This window comes from Stegodyphus dumicola, chromosome 6, assembly GCF_044657685.1.
Source record: "Stegodyphus dumicola isolate Sdum_Otavi_A_Nest chromosome 6, ASM4465768v1".
In the NCBI taxonomy this organism is placed as follows: Eukaryota; Metazoa; Arthropoda; class Arachnida; order Araneae; family Eresidae; genus Stegodyphus; species Stegodyphus dumicola.
The window spans coordinates 194192103-194215351 of NC_140773.1; the positions used below are offsets into that span (position 1 = coordinate 194192103).

The window sequence follows — 23249 nt, forward strand, 5'->3', positions numbered from 1 at the left end:
CTTTTTAAATAATTGCACTTATGAAAAACTTTTGCTCCCCATTAGTAAACTAACAAAGAATTATTATTTGCTAACTTAATATTCGTTTAAATGTTCATATTAAATTACTGTGAAATTACAATTTACTGCTTAAAGTATTTAAAAGTATTTTTCTATGGTAATTTAAGAAAACAGCGCTATTGTATGTCATATATTTAAGCAGCATTTTCCTTCTTTTCTTCTAAGTTCGCAGACAAAAATTTTGAGAGGTATATTCCAAACGAAAATTTTGCATTAAAAGTAGTTAGTGCTTATAATAATAACTGTAACAATTTTTTAAATTGTAAAAGTTGCTAATCAGTGACATAAATCCATATTATGTGTATCATTAAATGCAATATCTTTTAAAGACTTTTCTAATAAATCTAATTTCTAATCTTTCTGCTTAAAAATCTGCTTTTTAATTTATTGAGCAATGTTTCATTTTCAATTATACTTTACTTAAGTGATTGTGTTCCACATAATTCATCAAAATTGTGCTATATTTCTGTTTCTGTACTATAATAAGCAATAATAATCCTTTAAATTTGTTTTACTCTTTATACAGAATGTTTCAATATAATCTTTTAACAGGTTTATTTATCGTATATGATTTCTAAAACTGGTATGTGAATATGAAAATTTCAGGGCTTTATTGTAAATGTGATAAAACTTCATCACTGATTAATTTCTACAGTTGTGACAATGTGCTGGATAAATAACACCCAAATGCATAGGTATTTTACGAAATATTTTATTATTTGTTATAAATATTTTAAAGAAATAGTTTCTGAAGCATGCGTGATTTTATAAAACATTTTACAAATGAAATTTGGCCTAACTCAGAAAAATGGCATTTGCTTACATAGTTGATTATTATTTTCAAATACCGATAGCAAATTATCTTTAGAATTTTTTTATGTTTTTTGAAGTCATTGCCAATGTTATCTATCAATATACTCTGAAACAATACACAAATGAATTAATTCCTGCATCATTCATTCTGCTTCTGCTTTATCTGTGAAAGGCAGTGAATAAAGACATCCAACATCAGATATCCTTTAACCATTGTCTTCGTATCACAGGAAGTATCTTTTTCCTAAAGTAAATACGATCGATTGGAAATAAAAGGCGTACTCTTCGTTATTAGTTACGCTTAATAAACTTTATTGTACAGCAATAAAAGGACAATGAATGTTCTCGTAAAGACAGCAGGAAAACACTTAGCAGTTTTTGAATTTGATATATGCTGATAACTACCCCCGTCGGCGTTTAGAAGCACTTGCGGTGGACAATAGATGGTCCAGACTCGTCGTACTCTTGTTTTGAGATCCACATCTGTTGGAAGGTGGACAGAGAGGCCAAGATGGAACCACCGATCCAGACAGAGTATTTCCTCTCTGGGGGAGCAATGATCTTGATCTTCATGGTGCTGGGAGCCAAGGAGGTGATTTCCTTTTGCATACGGTCAGCAATACCTGGGTACATGGTGGTGCCACCTGAGAAAAGTTAAAAAATTTATTAATATAAAGAATATAGTAGCAAAATGCACAACAATCAGTAATTTTAGAAACATGTGACTACTTAAGGGGCAAATTTATGTTTAAAGTTTTAAAAAGATTATAATTTTATTTTTAGGTAATTAGAAATAGTACAGATCATTACTTTTCAGAAAGTTAAATTATTATTATTATTGGGCTAGTTTGACTATTATTTGCTTTTCAATAATTTTATATATTAGTGAAGTAAATGAAGTATAGATTTCGTAATATTGTAAGTTATATTAATAGAAAAGAATACTTACCAGACAGTACAGTGTTGGCATAGAGATCCTTACGGATATCAATGTCGCACTTCATGATGGAATTGAAGGTGGTCTCATGGATACCGCAAGATTCCATTCCCAAGAAGGATGGCTGGAAGAGAGCTTCAGGGCATCGGAATCTCTCGTTACCAATGGTGATTACCTGACCATCAGGCAACTCGTAGGACTTTTCAAGGGAAGATGTGGAAGCGGCGGTGGCCATTTCCTGTTCGAAGTCCAAGGCGACATAGCAAAGTTTTTCCTTGATGTCACGGACAATTTCTCTTTCAGCTGTAAATTTGATATATATGTATTAGGAATATATGAAAAAAAATGCAAAACATATTTTCCTCACAGAACGTACGGGCATACGTTCCCCTTAAAACAAACGCACTTTTTTCACAAAACGGACAGACGTACGTCCCTCACAAAACATACAGACATATATCCCTCACAAGCGTATGGACATACGTTCGGTACGAAATATATAAACATTGTTCCTCCTCGAACGTATGGGCAAGTATTTCCTGAAAAACGTATGAGCATATGTTTATTCTCTGACAAACATATACATGTACGTCCTTCTCAAAACCTATAAATGTTCATTGGTTATGGAAAAACATGAATGTAGATTTCTATTAAAATAAGTGTATTTTCTAGAGATTCATTATCCTACGATCTCAAGAACTGGTGCGTAAAAACTATGTTTTTAAAAGAATGCCATTTCCTGGCAGTTTGCTCTTTCTGAATTAAAACGTATTTCCTCTTTCGAGTTTATTAATTTCTAGCTCAAAGTTTTACAGGAAATGAAAATTATTTTTTCAAAAATTATAAACTTCTAAATTACAAACAAAATTTTAGAATGCGCATTTTTTAAGCTTAATTTTCTTGTTCTAATGAATATGTACTTCTTGAATAATTAAGAGTTTTGTGTAAAGCTATATAATAAACATAATTACCCGTGGTGACGAAGGAATAACCACGTTCAGTGAGGATTTTCATGAGGTAATCTGTGAGATCTCGTCCAGCCAAGTCCAAACGCAAGATAGCGTGAGGCAAGGCGTAACCTTCATAGATGGGAACTGTGTGGGAGACACCATCACCAGAGTCGAGCACAATACCGGTGGTCCTACCAGATGCGTATAAGGACAGCACAGCCTGTAAAGAAAAGCAAACAAATCTTCGTTAAACCTAGGGCGAAGGACATCGTTCAGATGGATATCATTTTCACCTAGACTTTTAGTCAGTTTTGGAGTATACAATTTGTTTTTTGGCAAGTTACTATAGCGTGTCTTTTTGAGAATTTTGTAATGAAACATTATGATGTTATAAGAAATCAATAGTTAAATTATAATTTGGTAGATTTTGTAAATTTGAAATTTTTACTGTTTAACAGAAAGATAAGCATTTTAAGAGTCAGGCGTCTAAACATTTTGTAAAGAAATAATTGGCGATTTTCACTAATCATAATTTTAGAGGTTTTTTTTTTTTTTTTTTTTTTTTTTTTTTTTTTTTTATAATTGGTAGGTGTTGTATGATGTCTTGCCGATGAGTGAAATATAGAAATGTGTGATGTTAAACTTACCTGGATGGCAACATACATAGCGGGTGTGTTGAAGGTCTCAAACATGATCTGTGTCATCTTTTCCCTGTTAGCCTTGGGGTTGAGGGGAGCTTCAGTGAGCAAGACTGGGTGTTCTTCTGGGGCAACACGGAGTTCATTGTAGAAGGTGTGATGCCAGATTTTCTCCATGTCATCCCAGTTTGTGATGATACCGTGTTCAATGGGGTATTTCAAAGTGAGGATACCTCTCTTGCTCTGGGCCTCATCACCTACGTAGCTGTCCTTTTGACCCATACCCACCATGACACCCTAGGAGAATGAAATCCGTAGTCAATCATCAAGCGACAAGGATAATTAATTACAAACCACAACATAACGTAAAAAAAAAAAAGGGTAGCAATCATCATGAGAATCATTAAAACTGCGATTTACGGGAAGGAAAAATTGTTATTGAATCTCTAATTCAGATAAAAATGTAATTAAGTCATGCTTAAGAATGCATGCTAAGCTCAAAGAACATAAAAACCAGTCGACAAAATGGGTATCAATTGTCAAGTTCATTAAAATTAAATTGAGTCTCAAGAACTCATTTTAGCAACAGAAAATCTTTATTTACTTATATAGATTTTTGTTTTATATAATTATCTGCTACTGCGATTTTTTTAATGCATAGAACAATATTCAAAAGTAAGCCAAACGTTCTACACCAGTTAATCAACAATTTTAGAAAAAATTTAATTAAAGAATTGATGAGAAGATAAAAGCTATTTTAATGCTTGTATTAGGGCTAGTGACTACAGTGTGTATAATGAATATGAACGATGTTGCAAGCTTATTAATATACCCTCAAATAATTTTTACTGTCTTGCTATTGACTAGCTAAAATATGTTTTATTTTTAGCGTAAAATTTAATATTAATTTTTCTCTAAGTTCTTATCACCTATTTTCAAGCGCTAATAGCTCAGATATACGAAATTTAGTTATGATCCTTTTATTCAAATATGTGGGCGCTCAATTACCAGTACTAATTTTCATTTGGATTAATCACTTTGTTTAATGCTATATAATATTTCAATTTATTTTTTTCTTTATTATGTCTCGCTTTATACGTTGCAAGTGAAAACGGACTTTTTTCATCGCTAGTGACTACAGTGTGTACAATTACACACTGTAGTCATTTTTTCATCAATATCATCAATATTTTATTTCGACTTAAATATACTTCAAATATAACTTCAAATTAATAGTTCTTTGAATTTTCTACACTGCTTTTAATTTACTTTATCGTCTCAAATCTTAACTATCACTTAATAAACCTAGGTAGCATAGTTATAAATGCTATGTTCTTTTATATTTGATCGCATAGCTGAAAAATCTAAAGGATAAAATTTTGAATTGAAAATGATATTAAAATTTTAAATCCAGCTGAAAATTCTATTTAATATAAATTGTTATCTCTAAAATCTAGTTAACTAGCTTCTAAATCTTACGACATCACAAATTCGAAATCTCCGGCAAATAATGTCGAGGTAATTAATTCTAGTCATTTAACATTCAACAAGATTTATACAATGCTCTTACTACAAACTCTTATTTATTTTTTTTAACAACTATAATAAAAAGAACACGAAGAAGAAGAAATGTATCTGTTATATCGTATGTATCACAAATGTATCGGTTGCTATATCAACTAGCGTATTATCGTTTGGGGAGAATAATCCACATGCTAAGCCTATTTTAAGAAATAATTATGTTGCTTTAAGTTCTTTAATATAATTGAGATTTAAAGTATTGTTTTTTAGAATTAAAAATTTAATTTCAAACAGCTTTAAACAATGGAATGCTGGCATAATATTTAGCAGTAAAAAAAGCAATTTTTAAAATATTATTTACTTGATGTCTGGGCCTTCCTACAATGGAGGGGAAGACAGCCCTGGGGGCATCATCTCCGGCAAATCCAGCTTTGCACATACCGGATCCATTATCGACAACAAGGGCGGCAACTTCGTCGTCACACATGGTGGTTGATCTGAAAAGGGAAAAGTATTCGGTCAATCAGCACTTAAATCATCTTATAATTTACTTTCTAAGCTTACCACTAAATTTCTAAGCAGAAAATTCAGCGTGAAATATTTCACTTACTAAAGTAACTAGACCAAATTTGTTAAAAATATAACATTTTGCAAACAAAAGACGTCTAATATTGAAAACTTGATTTTTAAATAAAATTCCTGATAGTTATATATATATTAACAATAATATAGTTCAGTTAAAATTTCTAATGTTATTGAAAAGTTTAAGAGATATTCTTATATCCATTCTAAAAAAGTAAGAAAATTGAATATATTTAATATAATTTCGAGTAACGAGAAGAATTAAAAAAAAAACTCTTATGTATCCAAAAAATTATTTTACAAAATACTTCTAATGATATATTAATTTTTAAATAGTCAGAAATAACTAAAAGTCAAAGATAACTGATAAATTCTTTTGTAAAAGTTAGATTAACTTTGAATTTAAATAGTTATTTTCTAAAATATATGAAGATTTAGAACATTCTGAAATCCTGTATGAAAACGAAATTTTTATAACGCGGATATTCTTTAAAAATCTATTCCATTTAATTTTTCATATTTAACTATTGAAATATGCAAAAGAAGAACTTCCAACTTCTAAAAATATAAGCTAAAAAATTAAAATTACTCAGTAAGATAAATTTCGCTATTAACTCCAGTACAATTCTTTATGCCTTTAAAGTTTCTTAAATCCTAACGGAAATAAGCATACATTCATTAAGTAAATAAATGTTATTAAAACATCTCATCTCAATATGCTAAAGGTTTTTAGCTAGTCTTTAACAAGCTTTCAAATTTGAAGGGGACACCGCTATAGCGGTTTGGAGATAAAAAGATCTGCTCTAAAAAGAAATCTAATTTGCTAAAATATTAAATCAAATTAAAAATTTCTAATTAAAGGTAGACGCAGCATTATTAAAAGTTATTCACTTAGATTTAAAATTACTTGCTAGATAAGTAGGCTTAAAGTTGAATGTCTCAAGAATTATGTGCTTCAGCATAGGATGAGTCCTCAAAAGAATTGATCTGAATCGCAAAAAGAGGAAAGATCCTCAAAGGAAATGGTCTTAATATGATAAAGCTGTCTTATCCACTAGACTAAGCAAGCTATCCAATAATATCCGAAGCAGTAATGCAGTGTTGCATTTCAGAAACTTCAAACGAACTTGCCAGCAGCAGTTTGAACGAAGTGATTAGTCACCGGTTTTTATCCAAAGGGCCTAACACTTTTATAATTAATCCAAAATGCAAATGCAGATAAATACCTAATCAAATAAACGATAAATGCCTACAATTATGAATAATAATTGCTATAAAACGTTCCGTTTCACTAGTCCGATTTCATTCGCAAAATTCTTTGAAGGAAGAAGAAGTTAAAATCCAAAAGCAGACGATTACCGTGAGCTCTAGGGTCCGACTCGAGAGAACAAGCTGCGAGCTGTCGAGCTGCGAGAACAGGAGTTTACGAGTGAAAAGTTCAGGGGAGCGGATGGCTTTAAAAATCAGCGCGAGAAGCCAAACGCGGGCTGAGCCATATACGGATAAGCCGTTGGCACCATCAGCGCTATTTCGGGTACACACCGAACCAAATATGAAATCTACTGAAGGGAATTGTTGGTAAAGAACGCGGCGTGGGAGAGAGAGCGCCTCCCTAAAAGAAAGGGACGACGATGAGTTCTATTTTTGGGAGGCGCTCCACGCGAGAGACTCTCCGTGCCATCACCTACTTTAGGCACCCCGAAATATTCACGTGCGGGAGGAGAAATACCGAGCGGATTTCGGTTATGCTAAATGGAAGGACAAAGTGTGAGGGAGCGAATTCGTCACAAAAAAGAATCGCGGACAATTTTTGCTCTATTTTCAAATCAACCGTCCTTCGCCCCACTGTAAACACACCAACAAACAGAAATAATATAAACTGAACTACTTGTTTTACTGTAATATCGATTAGGATGTATCGAATTAAACAGAAAAGATTTTTTTTATTATTATTTAATAGGCATTCTAACGATACGGAATATTTAGTTAAAAATTTTAAATTTTCCTACTATGTTTGTACTTTCGCATTTAATTGAGTTTTAAATTATCCTCACAAATATGTAGCAAATCTTTAGCTAAGCTTCGAGCAAATGGTTATTCCATAATTATGCACATAATAAATGATGTTAGAAATGTTTTTGTTTATTACGTTAAAGGTGTAAGTGCTGTAAAATTTTCAATTAGATACATTATAAATTTTATACATAATTTTTAAAAAAATACTCAGAAACCAGGTATATTAGGTATACTACTTTTAAATCTAACCAGTTTCTTTACCTTATGCAATGCAGTGTTACAATTTGAAAAAAAAAAAAAAAAAAAAAAAATTCCCTGGCAAGATTGACTGCATAATTTAGCAGTTCCGCTTCCTTAGTTAGTTCTATGATAATGTAAAATAATCAAAAATTGCAAAGAACATAGATATGTAAAGAAAATGCAAAGAATACGTTTCTAATCTCAAAAATACTTATTTAAAGCTATGAAGTTCTAAGAAACTTTTGAAATGTAAATCTTTTTCCAAGAACTTAGAAAGAAAATCATGTTACTCAAACAAAATTATATAAATAATACTTACACTTTCTAATATTCTCTTAAAATTAATCTCTATTAGAAATTCCTTTCATAATAAGTGCAATATTTTATTGCAGATAATATGCAGTCTCCTAAGTTATGAGAGATGTTACAAACGAAAACTATTTAACGTTTATTAATATTATGTTATGCACAATTTTTATTTAATGCTAAACATATTTAAGGCGCATATTCTTTTATAAAAAGAGTAACCGTAATATTTCACATTATTTTAAAGCATTATACTACTAAATTATAAGCCATTTAAACTATTTTAAACCACGAGTAATACAATGTTATGCATTATTTTAAAACATTACGTTAGATATTAAAAAAACAAAGATTTCAACCTTTATCCTATATTAAACTCCCCGTCCCCATCTACTTTTTTAACCTTTGAAATTTTTTTCCCCCTTTGAGAACATACAGACTCCCCGTGCACCACATATGTACAACACGGGGCTTACAGAAGTAAGTTAACTAAAACATTAAAAGTTACATAAGCCCTAAAATACCCCTCATATTTGAAATTGATGAAAATGTTGAATTGTTTCAAAAGCAATAATACATTATGGCATGTAAATAATGTCAGAGCTTCAAGAATATTGCTCGGGATTAAAAATGATTACAATAGTGTATCATTTTATATAAACACTTATAAAATTAATCATTATCGGGTATTAAATGGGAAATAATCGCAAAGCTATTGCAACAGTATAACTTCTTATTACATATGCGTATGATAAGTGAGCATCAAAATGCTGAACTTCGTTAGTAGTTTTAACGGTTAACAAAGTAATTACAGAGGGTGTGTTTACTTATTTTTGTTACGATCTTTATTTTCTCCATGAATTTAAATATTTATTTTAAAACACAAACATGACTGGCATCAAACTGGAATAAAGTTTAATTATCGTCTGCAGCATTAAAAATATTCTTTTCTCAAAACTGTCGCTGAAAAACAAACAATGGATCAAAGCCTGTATTTTTGCGCAGTCCTAAGAGAAATACTTTTATTCAATTATTAAAAAAAAAAAGTTGTGAAAAGCATGGTTTTAATATTTCTACACTTAAAATAAGTGACATAATTAATATGGAATGAAAGAAACGTCAAAGTTTGCCTCTGACTGTGAAAAGGGCAAAAAATGCAAACCCAACAGAGGTACGTACAGCTCTTATTAAATCCAAAGTCGCATCTCATGTTTTAAAGGAAAATCCAGCCACCCCCCTTCAAATATCTGTTGAAAACAAAATAAGCATGATGTTCATTGCCTAACGCCGAAACATGTTTCTCAGTGTAAAAGTATGTGCAGATTGCTAATGAAAATTTTTTGTCGAGTGAAAAATGGAAATATATAGTTAAAATTGAGGAGGCTTGGATATACTTATCTGATTGCAATAGAAAAAGATCGATTTACTACCGAAAAAGAGAAGAAAAAGACTTAATATTGTTGGTTCACAAGAAAACAAGGAAAGTTTTTCTAAAAGTTTTATGGTTATTACTGAATTTTCTTATAACGGAAAACTTAAAATAAGGAAAGTAGAAATAATGTCAAAATTAATTCGGATTACTATCAGAAATATGTTTTAACACCTATTTTTAAAAAAGAAATTCCACCTGTTTATTCAAACAATCTTCACTGCGTTAAGTTCCCTCAGGATAAGGCTCCCAGCCTTACCTCTAAATCTACTGCTCTATTTTTTGAAAGAATGAGAAATGAAATCGGAATTGAAGTTATTCCCTTTAAATGCATCCCACCCAAGTTTCCTAATTTGCGGTCTATGGATTACTGTGCATTTGGACTATTAAAACAAGCTGTTTATAAGCAGCATCCAAAACATTGAATGGACTCTGGAAGATTGTGAAAAAGGAGTGAAATAAAATCAACCTTGATGTTTTAAGAAAAAACTTTTATCTCGGAAATCAAGATGTAATACGATAGTTCAACAAAAGGGCTATCAAACTGAACATATTAGAAATTAAAATTTAAGATTTGTTTATATATAAATCTTTGCAAAATGCATACAAAAATGTCTGAATACGCTCACAATTCAGAATTTCAGTTGCTTTCGAATCCGCTAATTGTTTAAGAAAGATAAAAACATGAAAAGAAAATATTTCAATTAAGAAATTATCTAAAACATCACGTCCATATTCATTAGCATTGATTACATATGAATACATTTTTTATTTAAAAAGCAAAATTTCTAATTGAAAAAATTGAAAGACGTAATACGAATTACTGCGTTATATTCTTCCTATTCTTGAAGCAACACAAATGCAGAGACAAAAATTACTATTACACTTTTTTTCCAGACTCAATAAAAAATGATTACATGACATTTTATTTAATAATGGGATGATTTTTAATTTGCCACACTATGACCTGATCTACCAAATCTATAAATACCTCAACAGTGTTTATATTTTGGTGTAGTTTTAAGCATTTCATTTAAACGTTTTCCTCAAATTTCATTACAGATATATTTCTCATTCAATTAATTCAGTTCTCATTTCGCGGTAAGACAAAAATACAATAAAATGAAAGCATCTTCATTAAAACTTACGCAATATAGAAAAAACATAAAACACCTAATACAGTCAAAAACTGTTTTTTACAGTTCAAATTAGAGTTTGCACGCAAAAACAAGCAATTCGGTCAACTTACTTTTGATCCCACTCGGCAAAAAGACACAGAAGTTGGTGCACAAATTGACTTAATTCACTATTCCACTAAGAGTTTCAAATGTAAACAACGTTTGGTCCGGCCGATTGCAGGTTAAAAGAGAAGTGCACAAGTACATGTTATAGTAGTCCCGTATCACAAAAATTTAACATCCTACAGCAACTCGTTTTTCAGTTATGTGAGATACATATGTACAAATGTCATGAAAAAAAAATCATTTCTGAAATCTATTTTACAATCCATTTTGGAGGAAAAGTCTTTCATTTTGTTCGTAACGCACAGATGTCACGCAAAAACATCGTGCAAATGGATTCGAGAGCGGTCAAAATGGATTTTTCGTTAAAATATGACACCCAAAATGTTTCGCGATTACAATACTTTCTTTACTTATTCGTACAAGGAACTAAAAATAGTAAACATGCCTTGGATATTAAGATGAAGGGCATTCAAAGTTCAGGTAAAATAATAGGACTCACATTTCATAAATAAGCTGCTGCGTTATTCGAGAAGTTTTAAGTCTCTAAAATGGATCTCTATCTTTTTGCTGTTCACACTCTATTTTATCCTATTGATGATAATATTCTCACCTGTTAATACCTATTGATAATGTTTCCTGTGCTATTCTGTCTGGAAATTTACTTGTAACTTTTAATAAGCCACGTCAGCACACTCGAAGCGTATTCGAGAGGTCCGAGGTTCGAGTCCCGGCGAGGGCATTGCTCATTTTTCATGACTCCTGCTTCCCCCCCCCCTAAAAAAAACTAATGAATCTACAGTGGCGCTTGGACTAAAAAATGCGGTGGATGATGATTCTCCACCCCTAGGATTCGGCGAATCGGTCCCCTAATCCCCAATCGCCCTTTAAAAGGAGAGTATATAAGGTATTTCTCCCGTCTTCTAGCATGCCTTCGTGGTGTGGTGGTCTGTTTTAACTTTACACTTGTCACATCGATTGGTATTTACTGTATCTTTTGCCGTTACTAGTTTCCAAAGATTAGTATTTTACTGTGTTTAATTTAACGTGTAGCATATTTTTCACCCTTCAATGTTTTTTAAAAAATGTGTTGAACTTTTCTTGGAGCCACAGCTCCTGGTAACTTTTTGGCGAGCTTTCTACAATTTCTCTTATCTTTAATTTTGCAGCATATTGCGCAAAAACATTATTTAGACCAAATTGGTCTTACGTTATTGTACTAACTACCTTGCTTGTTAATTTATATACAGATATACCGTATATTCCGGTGTATAACGCGCACCTATAATTTCAAACTGCTTTTTTTTTTTTTTTTTTTTTTTTTACTTTTTGGGCATATTCGCCGTATAACGTGCATCCTTTCTTTATGAAGAAACCTGAAAGATACATATGCGACGCTCTTATCTTTTGAAGTCATTCGTTCGAAGATCTTTTCCAGGCTTTCGAACAAATGTTCCAAACGAGCCAAATGAAACAAACACAGTGCTGGTTTCAGTTTGCGAAAGAAAATAAAAATCGTGCTGCAGTAGGGGAGTTAGTGTTGGTGAAAACTCCACATATGAGTGGAAGAAAAATGAAATCATAATAATTAATGTGTCGCGGAATAAATGGGCTTTCCATAAAGAATATCCTATCTTAAAAAAATATGTTGGGAACTGGGTCCCAGAAAATCGCGGGAATGGATTCATTGTAACAAGAAACAAGGTATGTTTATTTGCCTTCGTCAACAAAAAAAGATTACAAATGAAAGTGAAAACTTTAAAGCAATTTTGAGTTGGTGTAGTCGATTTATGGCACGGAATAATTGAGTTCTACAAGAAAAAATAAAAGTTTCGCAAAGGCTTACAAAAGATTTAAATAACAAATTACTAAGTTTTCAGAAGTATTCGTAATATTCCAGCAAGTATTCCAGTAATATTCATGTATTCATTCATTCAAATCTTTTGTGTAAAAAAGGTATCACGAAAAATAATGTAATGTATGATTCCTGGTGAATGTACCATAATTTGAGAAATCCTGAACTAGATGATTTGTATTAGTTTTTCATTAAATATTAAGATATTTCAGTTGGAAAGCATTGGTAATAATTTAAACATAAAAGATTTCAACAGAATTTTAAACTTTTTAGTACTGAGTGCAGTTATCTTCTAATAGCTAAAAAGAAAAAGTCATTCTTTAATGCATCAGCTATTTCTTAGAAAATGTTGGAGAAGAAGCAAAAAAACAATTTGTGATTTCCTGGGTTTGTGTTGCCAAAACATTTTATGTTTCGAAAAAATGATGGAAAATTCACAGACTTGTTGTGAATATGTTTAAACAGTATGTTTTTCATTTTACATTTTTGGGTATTTCCGATTTACGAAAACAAATGAAAAATTCATGGTAGAGTTAAGAACATTTAAAAATATATATTTTCGTCCAACCTTTGTTAATTTTTCACTTGTAGCATAAACAAAAAGAATATCCTGGCCAAAAAAATCTTCCAAGAAAGACAAACGAAAACTACGTTACTTAAAATTTGATGGCTCTAGGCACCGTCGTTTTTTCACAATGCGAGGAACATATATACATACATGTAGATTTTTCATTATTTAATTTCTTTAAAAAATTATGCAGGTCGATAATATTTGGTGGCAACAAGCAGAAAAGTGATACGCCGTTTATAGTGAATCGACATCATTTCTAGACTAATAATCCCCTTTGGGGTAAAAAAGTAATTTGAGTGTGATGAGTGAGATCTATGTTAACTTTTCAGAGACAGATAAGATCTTTTCAGAGATCCTTTCAGAGACACATATATTCGTACCTAAATTCTGAAAGGAAATTCAGTGGCATCTATGGTTTCTGATATAAGCTGAAGTCATAGTTCGTATGTTTCAATATAATACATTAAATGAGCTGTTCTGTGAGATGTACAAAATTAAATTTGAAGCTTTTAGATCCTGAGATCGTTAGAAACCATGATGTATTAGCAAATTGAATAGTGTTCTACAATTCTTGCAACTTATTAAGAGTAACAAGTAAATTTTCCGACAGAATAAGTATAATTAAACACAAGAAACATAATGGTATTAACAGGTGAGAAAGTTATCATCATTAGGATAAAATATTTAGAACATGAACAAGTAAAAAATAGAGACTCGATTTAGAGACTTAAATCTTCTTGGAATAATGCAGCAGCTTATTTATGAAATGAGAGTCCTATTTTACCTAAACCTTTGAAGGGCTTTCATCTTAAGATAGGGGGATGTTCACTATTTTTACTTCCTTGTACGAAGTAAAGAAAGTATTGTTCCCGAAAAATTTCTGGTATCGTATTTCAAAGAAAATATCCATTTTGATCGCTCTCGAATCTATCTGAACGTTGTTTTTGTGTTATATCTGTATGTACGGGCAGAAAAAAGGACTCTTTTTTCCAAAATGGATTTTAAATGAATTCCGAAGAGATTTTTTTCATGACATTTGCACATACGTACGTAGGTATGTATCTCGCATAACTCAAAAACAAGTAGCCCTAGGACGTTGAAATTTTGTATATGGGACTTTTATAACATGTAGTTGTGCACCTCTCGTTTTGGTTGTTATCGGTCACACAGATGTATACAAACATATATATATATTCCCACTCTATTACCTGGCTCGTTGAGCTTAGTTTTTTTTATTCTTATACGATAGTAAATTGTGCATTTTTTGCTTTAAAGTGATTGAATTATGTTGTTCGTTTTTCGATTAAGCGTTTTGGGCCTTTAGTTAATCTGCATGCAATAGTTGTAGAATTATCAACAATTTAGCAGTGGCGTTTTAAGCCTAACTAGGCCGGCATTTGTTTACATTTGGTAAACTCTTTGTAGTTTTATCTTAGTAGAATAAGGAATTAAGTGGGTTAATGCAACAAATTCAGTGTCTTTTGTGCCCAAAGGGACCACAAACTAACTTTCAATTGTGGGCACCGAAAAATCTGTCTTTCTGCCCGCTAGCTGAATTCCTTGTTTTTGCTTAAGAAGTCAAAATTAAATTGTAAAACTTGTTATTTTAACTGTATTTGGCGTTTCATTTTTTTTTTTTTTTTTCTGTATTTTGCAGTTTTTAATGAAGACCAGCGGGCAAAGCTATAGCCAAATCAATATTTATAAGTTCTATGCACTGAAAATAAAATTAATTGTTAATCTAATGCACTGTATACGACGTTGCTAGTTGCGACCAAAGCAAAATTTATGAATTCTATGTACACCTGAAAAGAAAGTGCATAAAAAAATTTCAGTATGAATGAAATTAGTGCCTTCTTTCCAAGGAACAAACAATTCGTATATATATATATACGAGGGCCATCCAGGAAGTAGATTACGTTTCCGTCTGTGTCCGCTAGGGGCGGGGCTAGCGCGGCCATCTTGGGGTCAGAGCGTTGCGCAGCTCAGTCTGCATCTAGCCGTGCTAGTGAGAGGTTCGTGCTGTGCTCCGTTCAGATACTGTGACGGTTTGAAATGTCTGCGTTAATTGAAAATCCCGCGAGCTGCGAGGTGCGCTCAGTAATAAGGTTTCTGACTGCAAAAAACTGTAAACCGATAGAAATCTATCGGCAGCTTCGTGAAGTGTATGGGGACAACATTATCACTGAAGGTGGAGTGCGTCAGTGGGTCATAAGATTTCAAAATGGCCGAACCAATGTTCACGACGAAGATCGAAGTGGGAGACCCAGCATAGTGACCGCCGAACTTCTCGAAAAAGTCGATGCTAAAGTCCGTGAAAATCGAAATTTCACAATAACGGAACTTTCTTTGAGTTTTCCACAAATTTCGCGAAGTTTGTTGCACGAAATCATCAGCGAAAAGCTTGGTTACCACAAGTTTTGTGCAAGATGGAAGGCAAGAAGAGGTAACGAAGTGGTTGAAGGCGCAGGCGGCCGAATTTTTCGACGAAGGAATTTCCAAGCTCGTACATCGCTACGATAAATGCCTTAATTTGTATGGTGACTATGTAGAAAAGTAGTATTTGAGTGTGGCTTTCATCTGTATATAATAAAATTTGTTTCCTATACTTTGTTTATTTTTTTATTCCAAAACGTAATCTACTTTCTGGATAGCCCTCGTATATATATATATATATATATATTTTTTTTTTTTTTTTTTTTTTTTTTTTTTTTTTTTTTTTGCCAAGTCAGGAAACAGCAACTTTTGACACTTCAGGTTAATATGTGTATGTATGACGTCATGATTTATATTTAATGTAATATAACAGTGTTTTATCAGTATCAAATAAAAGATTTAACGTGGCAATAGTATATCGTGTCAGTTATCCTAACCTAAAACAAAAAAAAGTTGCTAACAACAGCTATTCATTTAAAATGATAACATTAACGAAACATTTTCGATATACAATGACGTCACATGCGATCGCATGCTTTCCTCAACGTTAGAATATTACCTTTTATAATAATAATAATATATTTAAAGTTTGGCAATACTATTTTTATTTCATATTTTGTAAAACTTACAGTTTTTTTATTAAGAAACTCTACGATTTAAAAGAGAGCAGTGGCAACACTTCTCGAAATAAAGCGGATTTTTAACTCCAGGGTACAAGACTGTTGCTTTTCGGAAAAATGAGAGCGAAAATTAGCATTTTAAGAGTTTTTAATTAATATTTTTACGACTCGAAGCTCAACTCCCCGCCATTCCAGAGGAGATAATGCCACAAACGAACAGACAGACGTGCACAGATTTTAATACTAGTATAGATGTTTCGAATTTTCATGTACTTTTGCCTTTCTTCAAAAAAAAAAAAAAAAAAATGAGAGCTTAATTAGTCGAATGAGAAATATATCTCTAATGAAATTCGAGAAAGCAAGTTTAAATGAAATGTAGCAAAAGGCCGCAGAAGGAAGTCATGTGGTGTCCTCATCACATATTTCTTTACGGCAGAAATTTAATTATTTACTCCAACTATCGGAACTGTGCAGTTATACAAATGTTCTAGTTTCGAAAATCAAAGCGCAAATTAGAACATAATATGATAAAATTTCTGTTGAGGCGATCAAACTAAACAACGTGTGTATGAATATCAGGATTACGAATTGGGTCATGTCTAATCAGAATTAAAAATGTTAATTAAAAGGGAAAACGAAAGTGATTATATTGCGATTCAAATATTTTTTCATATCAGATTTTAAAAAATACCAAGACCACACAATCTAGTCAAAACAAAGAAAAAGAAAATGGTTTGTACTGTAAAATCTAGGTTTATCACATATATTTTATTGATTGGATAAAAAATATGAAAAGAATGACATGTTAGAATGTTTAGCTAGGTTTCATGCCTGAAAACAATTCATCATGTGACAGCATATAAACGAATATCTCCAAAAAATAAAGAGGAATTTGAAGTCTCGTTTAAAATTAAGAAATATCGGTAATGAAAGTACCATTTTTCCTAAAAAAAAAAAAAAAAAAAAAAAAAAGAAAGAAAAAAATGTTAAGTATCTAAAGTTGAACTATATTAAATGTCGTCAAATCCAGAGTGAGCGTGAGATCGTTTGGTTCGATCTAAAACTAATTTTACATCGTCTGTCTAATTGCAAGAATTAAACATTACAAACAAATAGCAAGGGATAAGGTTACGTTACGTTATACGAATTTGGCGAATCCGCGCGAAGGCTATCTGCCTAAGACAACGGATGCCTTCTTCTTCTTTAAGACAACGGATGCTTTCCCTTTTAAGGGAAATGGCTCGTATTCACATGACACTTGGATAAAACCACGAAACCACCATGCAGCCAGCCTGTTTGCCTGGTATCAAACCCATGCTAGATCGAACTACCAGTATTCACCGGTTTTAACCAGTCGACCACTGATAGGGCTAATAAAGGAAATATTCTTAAAGGGTTCTTCTGTATTTTGACGCATAAAATATATCTCAAAATAATTTTAAAATGAGCATATCTTTAGAATTTCCAATACACAGTCTCGCGCACTGGAGATGAAATTTTTTTTTCGTGCAGTGTTGCCATTGCGCGCTTTGAAATCGTTGAGTTTATTAATCAAAAATTCGTTAAAGTTTTATAAAATATGAAATAGATAATTAAAAAATCCCAATTCCAAATTTGGGCTTCCAGATGCCCATCTTCGGGTGGAAACGTTACGTTATGCAAAATTGGATGGCTCTAGGTACCGTTGTTTTATCACAGTGCTAGAAGCATACATACTTGCAGATTCTTCAATATTTAATTTCTTTAAATATAATACAAGGCTCTAATATTTGGTGGCAACAATTTGAAAAGTGAAGCGACATTTAAAGTGAATCAACGCAAAATGCCAAAACGAAATTAGTAGTCCTTCTGGGCAAACTGCCCCTTTGGACTAAAAAGCTTTAAAATGGTATTTTAATTTTTAATTTATTAATGAGACATTTTAAATTGATATACTTTATAAACGGTAGTTCCATTCTTTAAAAGGGAAACTATTTTTTTAGTACTTCATACCTTCTGAATCTGAAATGTCAGCTGTGTTCTATTTTATTCAGGTTTTTAGTTATTTGAGGTATCATTGGTTGATATTAACTTAGATAATAGGAACTGCCTAATTATTTTATTGAAGTACTAAATAAATGTTTATAAATTGAAATTACTATCCAGAAAATAATTCAATATTTTTAATAAATCGAAATAAGTTTCACGAACTAATATGCGCTTGTTTATTAAATATTCGATCTGTTTAACATGAAGCAAAAATCTTGAAAGTATGCTATAGGTAATATTGATATCGAAATATTTATGTTACGTTTTTTTATGTGTATATATTATGTCTTTCTTTTATATATATGTGTGTGTACTAATATTAAATGACAAGATTAACAGACAGACGACTCCAATATTACAATTAGACAAACTTAAAATAACAGACGACTCTAATATATTTTTATATACAACTTATCAAAATTTCTAAATTTTACTCGCTTTTGAAATGCTAAAAATAAATTCTGGATATCAACGTTTGTAAAAATTTTGCTTCGTAACACCGTATCCCCTTCGTGCCAACAATGAAAATGAAGAAATATTCTAATAAAAATGATTAAAAAACTGAAAAGATTTATTTGAAGGTTCTGAAAGCGCAGTAAAATAAAAAGAATTTTCTCAGAATGCAAGCTGTAAAATGAAAGCTTATGCACAAAAGGCCGCTTTCGGGAACATGAATTGCTAAACTCGAGTTCCGTCGGAAGTTTTGTGGTTTATTGAACCATTCGTTTTACAAGAAGAGAAAAACAAAATAAACTAGAAACTACGCGACGATCGAGTCATATCCTTTACAATGATTTTAATGCAAAAAAATTCTAGTCAACTGTTTTGATTCACGTGGTATTAAAAAAAAAAGCAAAATTTCATCTTTTCTATAAGGCTGACTTTATTCTTCCTTCTGTTTCTGTGACAAGCGGAATCATAAACGCGCAAATACCTTATTTTAGGCAAATGAATCAAATTTTTTAAATTTTGACATTATTGAACTTTGTAATAAAAAGAATAACTTCAAAAGATTGGAGTGTTGTCGTTAGTGCTAATATGAGTTGGAACTAAAACACGTTATACAAAGAGATATTCTGCGAATATTTTCTCTAGATATTGTTTTTTTTTTTTTTTTTTTTTTTTTTTTTTTTTGCGTTACTGCTCGCTCATCCAAGCATAACACACACACACAAAATATCCTCTTAAAAAGAATTCTAGTTCACAATAATTATAATTTATGCTTTCTAACAATGTAGCGAATTTGTACGTATACCTTTATTGATCTAATTTTTTCTTCCGACATAAAAGATTTCCTTTAAGAATCTTTTATTTTATATTGCAAGAAGATATAAAAAATAATAAAATTTCATTTCTTATCATCTGCCTTCGCGACAATTGCCAATAATAGCAAATTAGTTGCAAGTCAGAATGTTCCAAATATGGCTAGCTCTTATCTAGTATTTACTGCAATTTTCTTTCTTAAAAATTCAAATACATAGAAGTAACCAACATAGAAGTTTATGGATAAAATGAAGATTCTGGAGATTATGGATAAAATGAAGTAGGAGTGCGTTTGTGATGGAAGTTGTGTTCGTCCTCTCTTTCGTCCTCAACCAATGATGCTTTGTATAAATTGATCAATATTATTTCTGAGAAAAAAAAGAGATTATCATGTAACTGTTGTCTCATTTGATATTTCAAAGGCCTTTGATTCCATTATATGGTCATCGCTGCTCTGCACCCTCGTGAATTTTGGGATTCCTTGCAATATATTAAAAATTTTTTGTAGCTACTTTCACAATAGGAAGGTTGTTTATTCATATGGTGGGGATTCTGAAGTGGTTAAATCAGTTTATAAAGGTTGCCCACAGGGATCCTCGAGTGCTCCGCTGCTCTGGGGTGCAGTAATTTACAACTTGCTGAATACGAGTCTTCCCGAGAGCGTTGAAATCATCTGTTATGCAGATGACATACTTTGTGTGGTTTACGATGTGTCTCTTGAAAAATTAGAAAAAAGATTTACATTGGTGTGTGATGTCCTTGAGAGATGGGCTATAACAGAAAGACTCATTTTCAACTTACAAAAGACATCTTTTTTGTTTTTCCCAAATGGAGGAAAGAAGACTAGACCTCCCGATTACGATTCCAGGGAACATTATTAAAAAGAGTCGAACAACTCAAATACTTGGGAGTCATTATAGATGATAAACTGAATTTCGAGTCACACTTCAAGGAAATTCAAAGGAGAACAGATTCAATACTCTTATTTTATAAGAGAAATTTTCCAGCGGAAGTCATCGACTTTAAGAGAGATATTATTAGAACTATTTGTAGAGTAGTTGTTGTTCCTATTGTGTTATACAGAATTGGTTGTTGGGGCTCCAGAGCGGCGGAGTTGTTGAGAATCAGGAATAAGTTATTGACGATTCAGCGGCCCTGGCTGCTGTCACTGGCTAGGTGTTTTAGGACAACTCCAACTGAACCTGCCTGTGTATTGGCCGGCACGCCGCCCCTCTCGATTTTTTATAAGTTCTTTTATGATAAATTTTTGTTATCTACATGTAAGATAGATTTTATGTATTATGGTGATTATTTAGCTTGTCGTACTGCATTTTATAATGTTAATCCTTACTGCATACACCCAGCCAAGAGAATGAGCATTAATTATGAAATGAATTTTGATTGTTTTGGTGAACTTGATATTTTCACTGATGGTTCTAGGTTTGGGGAAAGTGTTGGCCTATCTTTTGTTGTTTACTATTATGGTATAGAAATTGATTATTCAAAGATAAAGTTAGAAAAATTTAATTCTGTGTTTCAGGCTGAACTTGCTGCTATTTATTTTGCTATGAAATGGATTAAGAAAAACCTATCTAAGAGTTATAGTATTGTAGTTTATAGTGATTGTTTATCTGGATTACAGGCTTTGAAAAGCTACGATTGTAATAACTCTTTAGTTATGGATATTAAGTGTTTATATAAAGAAATTGAAGGTTTGCATGATATTAAATTTAGATGGGTTAAGTCCCATGTGGGTATTGAAGGTAACGAGAGGGCCGACGTGTTGGCCAAAGAGGCGACTTTGGATGTTTCCGGGGAGTGTTCCGTTGCCCAGCCTTCAAGAAAAATGGTTATTTCTAGAATCAAACAGTATTATATTGATTTGTGCTATGATAATTGGAATAATTTGAATAGAAGAAAAGAATATGCCTATTATTTAAAACCTATGTTTAATAAAAGTATTTCTTGTCATTTGAATTTTAATCAAATTGTTACTGTACATGGGCGCTTCCCGGTGTATCTTAAAAGATTTGGCATACAAGAGAATGAATATTGTCATAATTGTGGAGTTGTCGGATCGGTAAGGCACTATGTGGAAGAATGTACACTTACTTATGACATACGAAAAAATATAATTTTATTAAGATTTTTACAGGTGCTGAAAAAGAATTTAAATTTGCAAGGGAACTTATGTGTTTTCTAAATAATAATCGCTCTGATGTTGGTATTTTTATTTGATAAAAGTTTGTTTTTAAACTTTGTGTTACAATAATTTAAATTGAGATATTGGTGTTTATATGGAATCTTAACATAATTTTATTCAGTGCGTTATGTGGTGTATTTTATGCTTTTATATAATTATGTTTTTATATGTATTTCATGTAATATGTAATTTCATGTATAATTATGTATTTTATATGTTTTTTTTTTTTTTTTTTTTTTTTTTTTTGCTTGGCGCTGCGCCCTATTTGTACATAGAAGTAACCATTACATTAAAAAAAATTCAAAAAGCTTTCAGATTTTATATTTCCCAAGGGGGCGTTTTTTCCTTTACATACACGTTTCGAGAGCGTTTGGGTTAATGCGCCTGGGAGCTAAAAATATTTAAAAACAGCCTATCTTTGAAATTTCAAATAGACAGTCTGGCGCGCTGGAGATAACATTTTTTTCCATACAGTTTTGCCATTCCTCGCTTTGAAATCATTGAGTTTCTTATTCAAAAATTCGTTGAAGTGTTACAAAATCTGAAATCGATAATAAACAAATTTCAAATTCAAATTAGGGCTTCCACATGCCCATTACGTTATTCAAATTTTATTGGAAGATTACGTTATTCAAATTTTGTTGACTATAGGTACCGTTGTTTTTTCACAATGAGAAAAACATGCATACATTCATGCAAATTCTTCATTATTTAATTTCTTTAATACAGGGCAGTAATATTCAGTGGCAACAATCTGAAAAGTGATTCAGACTTTTATAGTGATTCAAAGCAAAATCACGTTTAGTTAAAAAAAAAAAAAAAAAAAAAAAAAAAAGTGTCCTATTAAAAAAAAAAAATTCTGCTTTAAAATTTTTTTTAAATAAAATTTCTTCAATCTCCCTGCATTTTCATTTAAAATAGCAGACAATGCATAAAAACGCTTTTAAAAACATACTGTATATAAAATTTGTTTTGCTGACATTTATTTTTATTGGTTCATTTCAGCTGTCTTTTTCAACAACTTGTCACTCAGTTTACTATTTAAAACTCATAAAGTATTCTGAAAACTCGCTTGTAATCTCTAAACTGACATAAAGAAACGGAAGAATGCTAGTAATCGAAAGCATCGAATAGACTTCGGTGCTTACACCTAAAAACATCCACCCTCCGTTTCCCGCGTTCTATTTTATCGTTTCACAACTAGAAAAGGAGAAGCCTCCAAATCCTGAGACAGATGACAAAGCTGCTGACACTCGTCATCGTGGATCGTATACATATTGCGCTTCGAGTGTGACAATGATTTTAACAGATACTTAAACATAAATGTAAAAAATATTCAGTGATGCATTTTTTTTAAATTGAAAAACTGCATATAAAAAATGGTAATGAATAAAATTTCTAATCTATTTTTCAATATATTGAATCGTCTGGCTAGTTTTATATTCTTTTAAAAATCATTATTTACCATATCATAATTTTCTTCGCTTTGTATTCTTTCAAAAACTGCTTTAAATTATTTGAAAAGTTTCTTAATTTTATA

General features: G+C 31.5%; 1 protein-coding gene across 1 annotated transcript; it reads right to left on the reverse strand.

Annotated features, from left to right (window-relative positions):
• Window positions 1-1161: 1161 nt before the first annotated feature.
• On the reverse strand, window positions 1162-7018 carry LOC146996923 (actin 403-like). The gene is made up of 6 exons (XM_085819305.1): window positions 6861-7018; window positions 5281-5416; window positions 3408-3695; window positions 2782-2980; window positions 1823-2113; window positions 1162-1517 (listed from the first exon to the last, which is right to left on the reverse strand). Exons 2-6 carry the CDS (start codon window positions 5404-5406, stop codon window positions 1291-1293), a joined length of 1131 nt encoding a protein of 376 aa, XP_085675431.1. The 5' UTR covers window positions 5407-5416; window positions 6861-7018; the 3' UTR covers window positions 1162-1290.
• Between the last annotated feature and the right edge of the window lie 16231 nt (window positions 7019-23249).